General features: G+C 43.8%; 1 protein-coding gene across 1 annotated transcript in view; it reads right to left on the bottom strand.

The window, feature by feature from the left end:
• Nucleotides 1–10,000, bottom strand: part of rab4b (RAB4B, member RAS oncogene family) — a 22,684-nt gene that overhangs the window by 3,456 nt on the left and 9,228 nt on the right. Inside the window, exon 5 of the mRNA XM_063204531.1 lies at nucleotides 999–1,153. Coding sequence (XP_063060601.1) covers nucleotides 999–1,153 — 155 coding nt within the window. The remainder of the gene's footprint in view (nucleotides 1–998; nucleotides 1,154–10,000) is intronic.

Here is a 10,000-nt window from a genome sequence, read left to right as displayed (position 1 = left end):
CATAGCACCAAGAAGGATGAACCACATCCAACAGAATTAACTGTGGACGCAAGAGCAAGCTAAAATGACAGGTGACTCAGTTATTTTTTCCAACATCTGTACAATGTGCCTGTATAAGTAACTTATAGGCATGTACTAAGCAAAATCAAACATTTGTCAGGCATGTTTTCTCAAACTTCTTGTTCATGCATAACAAGGGATTTATTACCAGTTTAACCTTAGTAAGGACCTAGTAAGCCTTAGCGTTTGCTTAGTACATGCCTCACAAATTACTTATGCAGGCATTAACATTGTACTATATGTATTAGTGCTTATAGATGTAACAGTAAAAAAAATGGTTACCCTCATTGCTTATTGTTTCAGACATGCAAAAAGCTTTATCCTTTACCTGACATGTCCTAATGTCCTAATGAGTAAAAGCCATCTCTGGCAGAGATTCTTTAAGTATAGAGATATGCCAATGTAATAGGTTGCTATGGGAACCTAACATGACCAGGTATTGAATAGAACAGTCCTTAGGTCTGCCTAGGTCTGCCTAAAGGGGGATCCCCCCCCCTTGCAATAATAGAACCCGGAAACAATGGGCCAATGGAACCTCTCTCTCTCTCTCTACTCTCTCTGATCCCAGGTAAATGATCAGAGGTTTACAGGTCTGAGACACAAGGAAACTAATGATGATTGGTGAGAGGTGAAGTGAAGTCAGAGAAGTCAAGTCAAGTCAGCTTTTATTGTCAGTTTCTTCATATGCACAGACATACAAGGAAATGGCAATTATATTTTATCTCTATGTTTCAAGAAGGAGGCCGCACCTTGCATAGTAGTGTTTTTTATTGCACAGGCGCGTTTCGGCATGTGCCTTCTTCAGTGTGCAACAAGAGTAACAAAACAAAACAAAAACTCTCTATACCATGAAAGGACATAGACATACACGACAGGACTGACATTTACAGACTGGCATACATCAAAGTGCAGGTGAAAGGTGAGGGGTCAAAGGTTACCGTTCTCCTGAGCGAATCGGGAGGCCTCGAGGAAGGTGACCTCTCGGTCGGCGTCCAGGTCCTTCTTGTTGCCGCACAGGATGATCACGATGTTGGGGCTCGCCAACGTGCGGGCGTCTGTCAGCCAGTTGGTCAACGCGTTATACGTCTCCCGACTGAGGAGAGAAGAGAGGGGAGAGGGAGCGAGAGAGAGGGAGGGGGGGGGAGGGAGAGAGAGGGAGGGAGAGAGAGAGAGAGAGGGAGGGGGAGAGAGAGAGAGATTTGTATTAGATGAGCGATTGTTGTCAGGATCATGACGATGTTGGGACTTGCTAACGTGGCGCGCCAGCCAGTTGGTCAACGCGTTATACGTCTCCCGACTGAGGAGAGAGGGGGAGAGAGAGAAAGAGAGAGAGAGAGAGAGAGAGAGAGAGAAAGGAAAGAGGGGGAGCAAGAGACGAGAGGAGAGAGGGGAGAGAGGGAGAGGGAGAGAGAGAGAGAGAGAGAGAGAGAGAGATTTGCATTAGATGAGCGATTGCTGTCAGGATAGAGGCTGGAGGAGAGGGAGAGGAGAGTGTTTTTCTCGGCAGAAAAAGCACGTCCACGGCAGAGACAGGGAGAGGGAGAGGACACACACACACACACACAGACAGTTTTAATCAATATCTTTGCTGTAGCACCGCACATCTCCTGGTCGGGTGTTTGTGTGAGAGAGTGAGAGTTTGTGAGACGCTGCTAGGCAAACAAGCAGAAAATAGTCAAGTGTCTGAGTGAGTGAGAAATCGTATCTAATCTACGTTCATTAAGATGATTAATAAGTTGATTAAGCTCATTAATAAGTTGATTAAGCTCATTAATAAAGCGACAGGGACTAATGATATCCATCAGCCCCCAGCTGCAGTCTGACTCTGCTGCCACTGGGAGCCACATGTGACGAGCCTCCGCACATGGCATGATGCCCCATTTGCATGCCACTTGGAGTTTTGGAGTTTGTTTTGGAGTTTTGAAGAAATGCCATTTTGATTGCTCTCTTTGTAATAATGTAGAGTGAAGAACCTTGGGTTCCATAAAAGGTGCTGTATAAAACTGAAATGATGATGATTATGATTACAATTATGATGATGATGATTATCATTATTAGAGCTCCATAATTTGCCAGTAAAACTCCTTATTTGCGTAAATGTAGAACGTATCTGGACACAAATAGAGCCAGGGACACGAGGGGCAGACAGTCCGAAATGATACCCATATTGCACTTATCCTCCCGTCAGACATACATTACAGACCTTGCTTGCACAGCCTACGTTCTCGGACAAGGAGAGAAAGACAGACAGACGGGTGGAAAGGCAGACAGACAGTCCAAATTAACAGCCATTCTGCAGTCAAACAGACAGGCACAGGATGACAGACAGACAGACAGTTCAAAGTGACTTCCCTTCTGCATTCAAACAGATGGGGACAGGAGGACAACAAGACAGGCAGACAGTCAGACGGTCCACAGTAACATCCTGCGCGCCTGTATCTGCTCATATGGTCAGACAAAGCAGCTGTGTGTGTGTGTGTGTGTGTGTGTGTGTGTGTGTGTGTGTGTGTGTGTGTGTGTGTGTGTGTGTGTGTGTGTGTGTGCATGTTCATACGTGTGTGTGTGTGTGTTCCTCAATACCATTGTGTCTCCATATTGCGAGACAAAGCAACAATCTGTGGCTGAGACTCTGCTGCCGATTTCAGTGTCGTTTGGTTTCCACTCAATAGTGACTGCTGCTCGTCAGCGACCGCGGGGGAACAGAACAGAGTGGCTAATTCACACACAAAACACACAACACAATACACACACACACATCACAATAAACACACATCACAATACACACACACACACACACACACACACTGCTGCTTGTCAGTAAAGGCGGGGGAACAGAACGGCTGATTCACACACAACACAACACAACACAACACAGCACGCACGCACACGCACACGCAGACACACACGCACGCACACACGCACGCACACACACACACACTGCTGCCTGCTGCTTGTCAGAACAGAATGGCTAATTCACAACACAGCACAATACTGAAGCGGGGATCCTACTGTGGAGATGAATGGTTGACACTGAGCAGCACTGTGTTCTATGCAGACAAATGTCTCTTTTTCTCCCTGAACAGAATCCCTAAACACACGCACACGCACACGCACACGCACACGCACACGCACACGCACACAGACACAGACACACACACACACACACACACACAGAGATATTCTGCTACTTCCTGGAGGGTTGTTTTGTTGAAGTCATAGATCACTGTGGCAACCCTGAGCTGGTGTCCATGGCGACAGGGGTGTGGCCTAGTCAGTGTCAGCGGTAGTCATTTGCGGCTTTTGCTGTGTGTGTGTGTGTGTGTGTGTGTGTGTGTGTGTGTGTGTGTGTGTGTGTGTGTGTGTGTGTGTGTGTGTGTGTGTGTGTGTGTGTGTGTCAGCAGTAGTCAGTATTGGCTTGTGCTCTGTGTGCCTGCTAAAGCGCTGATTTTAGCCCACATGCACAGTAAGCTACACACACACACACACACACACACACACACACACACACACACACACACACACACACACACACACACACACACACACACACACACACACACACACACACACACACACACACACACACACACACACACACACACACACACACACACACAATTATGTAGCGTTCTCTCCCTCACCTCCCCTTCCTCCTTGTTTCCTTCCCATCCTCCCCAATCCTCTTTCTTTCTTTTTCAGCATTCTTTCGTCTCTAGTTTTCTTCTCTCTCATCTTATCTCTTTTCTTTTCCCCTCTCTCTCTCTGCCACTCTCTCTCCCTCCCTCCCTCCCTCCCAACCCCCTCTCTCTCAAAAAGCAGGTATGATCACAAGAAAATGTAGAATGAAAGATTTCATCAACTTGATTTTCAATGACACTTTACATACTCCTACTTTAGTCATACTTTAAAGGGACACTGTGTGAGATTTTTTGTTGTTTATTTCCAGAATTCATGCTGCCCATTCACAAATGTTACCTTTTTCATGAATAATTACCAACACCATCCAATTCTAGGTATTCATTATGACTGGAAAAATTGCACTTTTCATATATGAAAAGGGGGATCTTCTCCATGGACCGCCATTTTGAATTTCCAAAAATAGCCATTTTTAGCAGCAAAAATGACTGTACTTGAATCATACTAGAAAATATTTGTTTATTACTTAGTAAACTTTCATGTAAAGATGAAATTTGGCAATAGGCAGCCCAGTTTCAATGAGCAGCATAATTGCAGTACCTTTATTGACCATTTCCTGCACAGTGTCCCTTTAAAACAAACGTATCCTTATAAAAGTGCTTGTTTTTTCCGAGCACTAAACTGGGTTTTCAAGCGTTAGTGCAGAGAGGGCTAGACACTAGTAACTAGCTCCTCGTTGGCATGGTGACTATGCAGTAACTACAGTTCGTGGCTGGATTCCGTTTCGACTTCAACAGTCTTCATCAGATTCTTCATCAGTCTTAAGTCTTTGGAATCTGATGAAGACTGTTGAAGTCGAAACGTAATCATCCAACCATGACATAATAAAAGGCAACAACAAGGGATTTTAAGGGTGCAGACTTCTCACTCCGAAAATTACAGTCAGCCCTTGTCCTGCACCTTTTCCTGGGATGATGTGCACAACCTTCACCTTAAAGGGGTATGCCACTATTTTGGGGCTTAATACAGTTAAAATCGTTGGCTGGGGTTTATAATGGTGGTAAAGTGTCTTATTTTTCATGTTAAGCGTTGTCTCGCTTTAAGACAAGTTAAAAGAGGGAATATGTCGCTAAGCTAGTGAAAGTCAATGTATCCATGTAGCATGCTACAATGCTACACGGATGCATTGACTTTCACTAGCTTAGCGACATATTCCCTCTTTTAACTTGTCTTAAAGCGAGACAACGCTTAACATGAAAAATAAGACACTTTACCACCATTATAAACCCCAGCCAACGATTTTAACTGTAGTAAGCCCCAAAATAGTGGCATACCCCTTTAAAGGGACACTGTGCAGGAAATGGACAAAAAAGGGACTGCACCTATGCTGCTCATTGAAACTGGGCTGCCTATTGGCAAGTTTGATCTTTTCATGAAAGCTAACTAAGCAATGAACTAATATTTTCTAGTATGGCCCAAGTACAGTCAGTTTTACAGCTAAAAATGGCTATTTCTGGAAATTCAAAATGGCGGACCATGGAGAAGATCCCCCTTTTCATGTATGAAAAGTGCAATTTTTCCAGTCATAATGAACACTTTGAATTTGATGGTGGTGGTAAGTATTCATGAAAAAGGTAACATTAGTGAATGGGCAGCATGGATTCTGGAAATAAACAACAAAAAATCTCACACAGTGTCCCTTTAAACTGTATGCAGTAACTACCATTGGCATAGTGGGGACTATGCTCGGCTTTGCATGTGCTCCTCAACTGTTTTGCCTGCAGATGTGAAATGAAGAACCAGTTCTGGACTCAACCCCCCATAAACAAGTCATTGTGCATGCTTATGCAGGAGACCAGGGCCTATACTGCAAAGCTGGTTCAGGATAAGTTAAGGTTAAGTTAAGAGGTAAATCATCTAATACAAGAGCTTTTCTTAGGAAACAAAAGGAGGACTCCAGGCGCTTCTATAAAATTATTTACCTCTTAACTTGACCTATCCTGAACCAGAACCCCATAAACCAGTCATCAAACATGCTTATGCAGGAGACAAATCGGGATGAAGAGCCTCTCCAGATTTGAAGCATCATGCAGCAATTATGAATGTACATTTTTATATACACCTTCACACCAAATGACAATCATATGCTGTGTAGACATGGATTATGCCCGAAGACCTATGTCATTATTGCAAATACAACTGCTGTAATTTGTTATGAAGCGTCACATCCTCCTACACTCAAACAAACCACATTGATTCCCCCCCACTTTTCTTTACTTGCTTGTTTTTCTCTTTCTTTCTTTCTCCCTTCCCCTTAATCTCTCTCTCTCTCTCTCCTCTTCTCTTCTCTTCTCTTCTCTTCTCTTCTCTTCTCTTCTCTTCTCTTCTCTTCTCTTCCTCTTCTCTTCTCTTCTCTTCTCTTCTCTTCTCTTCTCTTCTCTTCTCTTCTCTTCTCTTCTCTTCTCTTCTCTCCTCTCCTCTCCTCTCCTCTCCCCTTAATAGACTTGAGTGCTTTGAGAGCTGCCAGCTGATGACATTTTATTACAGGCCTGTCACTCTTCATCACCATGCCGACACACACTCCATTACCACGGCAACACCATGCCAACACACACCTCACATCCCCTCACCCACTGAGCATCCACCCCCACCACCTGAGCCTGGCTTACCCAATGAACACCCCCCCCACCCCCACCCCCACCCCCCCCCCACACACACACACACCTACGCCTCTCACTCACTGAGCACCCCCCCCCACCACCTAAGCCTGGCTCACCCAATGCACCCCCCCCACCCATCTAAGCCTGGCTCAGCAAATGAACACCCCACCACCACCACCTCCTCTTCTCCTCCTCAGTGAGCACCCCCTGATCAGTCATGATAACCCACCACCACCACCACTCACCCACCCTCCACCTGTCATAACAGCAACAAACCCCCCCCCCACCTGTCATAACAGCAACACACACCCCCCACCACCTGTCATAACAGCACCTGCTCAACCCATCTTCTCTCACCTTCATCACACCTGTCATCTCACCTCCACTCCCCATCACACATACGTCATGCCTTCATGCAGAACTCATCCCTTTACAGTTTCTAGCACCCTCCCTCTCATCCATACAGTATACCTTCATACTTCCTAGCCTATCTATCTCTCTCTCTATACCTTCATACTTCCTATCCTACGTATCTATCTCTCTGATCCATACAGTATAGCTTCATACTTCCTAGCCTCTCTCTCTCTCTCTCTCTCTCTCTCTCTCTCTCTCTCTCTCTCTCTCTCTCCTCTCTCTCTCTCTCTCTCTCTCTCTCTCTCTCTCTCTCTCTCTCTCTCTCTCTCTCTCTCTCTCTCTCTCTCTCTCTCTCTCTCTCTCTCTCTCTCTCTCTCTCTCTCTCTCTCTCTCTCTCTCTCTCTCTCTCTCTCTCTCTCTCTCTCCTCTCTCTCTCTCTCCCTCTCTCTCTCTCTCTCTCAATTCAATTCAATTCAATTCAATTCAAAGAAGCTTTATTAGCATGACAAAAAATATTTTGTATTGCCAAAGCATTGGTTCAAGATACATTGGTAATGATATAATGAAATAAGTGTTAAAACAAACACACAAATGGATGCTTGCAATTGCATTGATATCTCTGTCTCTGTCTCTGTCTCTGTCTCTGTCTCTCTCTCTCTCTCTCTCTCTCTCTCTCTCTCTCTCTCTCTCTCTCTCTCATCTATACAGTATAGCTTCATACTTCCTAGCCCATCTATCTCTCATCAACATACTTCATGTCTGCATAACTTATCCCTTTACAGTTTCTAGCCACTCCACTTTCTCTATCTCATCCATTTACAGTATATCTTCTTCTCCTCCTAGTCTTCCCTCTCTTCTCCATTCCTTTCCACCCCCTAAGCCCCCCCCCCCCCCCCCCCCGCTACCGCCAACCCCCTACAACTGAATCCTCCACTCCAGCTACACTACTCCCCCCCCCCCCCCCACACACACACACTCCTCTCCTCTCCACCCTCCCCAACCACAATCCTCCTCCCCTGCCAACATGGAGACGTAATGGACACACTGGCTACATCAGGTCTCTCCACACTAATGGACACAGGAATAATACAACTTTTGATTGGCTCAATCAGGTTTCTATTCATTGACTGGTCTGTTAATAATAAGGCTTTTCATTAGCTACATCAAGCCGTGGTCTAGTGGCTAGGGAGGCAGAATTAAGATCAGAGGGTTGCAGGTTCGAATGCCACCCTTACCTCTCCCTACACATCCATGGCTAAAGTACCCCTGAGCAAGTCAGCCTGGAGCCTGGAACCAATAGCCTGTAAATAACTGTAATTCGCTTTGGATCAAAGCGTCCGCTAAATGTAATGCAATGTAATAATGTAATACTTCAGGAAATGGATTGCACTCAGTTTTTCTTCTTTTCTTGTGTAATGCAATGTAATAATGTAATACTTCAGGTCTGCTCTCACTGACTGGCATCATGTTAATAACAGCTTTTGATTGGCTCCGGCTGGTCTACTCTCACTGACTGGCATGTTAATAACAGCTGTTGATTGGCTCCCCCTGGTCTACTTTCACTGACTGGCATGTTAATAACAGCTTTTGATTGGCTCCGCCTGGTCTACTTTCACTGACTGGCATGTTAATAACAGCTTTTGATTGGCTCCGCCTGGTCTGCCCTCACTGACTGGCATGTTACAGTTTTTGCCTACTGCTTAAACACTATAGGCAGATGCTTAAACCAAAGTAGCATATCGTTAAGTTGTTGGTGCATAACTTAAACACTTATTGCTTGACTTTAAACAAAAGGAAGCATTACACTTTCATACCGGTTTAGCAAGGCACTTGCTCCTTTACGCAACACACAGACTCCAGCTGTCTACACACAATTTCATACACAAGACACTTTGTTCAAAAGTAAAATCTCAGAGTGTCATTGTGAAAACACATCTGTTAAAAAAACAAAACACACTGATGTATGACAAGATTTAGACACAGACAATAAAACACATGCTTTCAAAATTGAACACTATTCTGCCATGTTACAAAGTTGCATGCTTTATATTACATTGCATTTGTTTTATTTTGCATTTATTTGTTTTACTTTGATTGCTTGTATGCTAAACAAGGCACAATGGTACTAAAGAGTAGAATATGGAGTATGGCATTGACTGACTCACGTACTGTAAAACCTAGCCTGATACGAGTAGCCTTTTGTCTTCATCATCACATGTTAGGTAATGTGAACATGATAGTTTGTAGAAATAGTGTCATTTTCAGAACACAACCAAGCAAGACCACTTGAGCAAACTGACTGAACATGATATAATTTTGATGATGTCATGTAGATGTCAGCTGCATAGTGTGTCTGTGAAAATGTATTGTATTTCGTGAATACCTCATACCTCATACCTCATAACCAAACAAAGTAGCCTATATTGACTTGATTGTCATTGATGATTGTCACTACAGCATGTTGACGTAACCCCATATTTATATCATATTTAGATGTTTGAAAATTTGTGAATATAACCAATTCAGGAAAAAAGGTACATAAGCTCACCTACACACTGTTATATTTAGAGTGATGTACTGTTTAAGATATATTTTGCTTCGGTTTAATGTCCTGTACTGTAAGGTGCAGTTTTGTAATGTACAGTATTGAATTTTGGGGTCTTGTGAAAATGCACATTCTGTGAGACTGAATAGACTGCTCCAAAAAGAAAGACTGCTGTGTTTTGTATAAAGCAGACAACTGTTTTAAAGTTATTCTAATTTGTTTTCTCATTTGGTGCTTTTGTATGTCTTTTGACATGAAAGTGAGGTTTTGACAAAAGATTGTAAGGTTTTTATGGCAATGTTTAAGCTTTTATAGCAGAGCTTCATGTTGCCATATATGTGATGGGTTTATCTCCAAGTGTTGAGAGTAATTGGCTTGTGTGTAGAGTTTTGACTCTATGAGCCAAATTTTGCGAATTGTGTGCAAGCAGTCGGCAAAAACTGTAATAACAGCTTTTGATTGGCTACGCCTTGTCTATTCTCACTGACTGACTCGCTCATAATAATCATCCATTATGGCCTTCTGATTGACCAAATCTTACGCAATGATCACTTAGTGTCGCTTATTCAGGTATGCACACTAGGAGGATAGTGTGTGTGTGTGTGTGTGTGTGTGTGTGTGTGTGTGTTTGTGTGTGTGTGTGTGTGTGTGTGTGTGTGTGTGTGAGTGAGAGAGTGAGTGAGTGAGTGAGTGAGAGAGTGAGTGAGTGAGAGAGTGAGTGAGAGAGCACAGGAATGTGTGTGTG

This window comes from Engraulis encrasicolus, chromosome 8, assembly GCF_034702125.1.
Source record: "Engraulis encrasicolus isolate BLACKSEA-1 chromosome 8, IST_EnEncr_1.0, whole genome shotgun sequence".
NCBI lineage: Eukaryota > Metazoa > Chordata > Actinopteri > Clupeiformes > Engraulidae > Engraulis > Engraulis encrasicolus.
The sequence above is the reverse complement of the archived record's forward strand: the minus strand, read 5'-3'. Positions and strand labels throughout refer to the sequence as shown.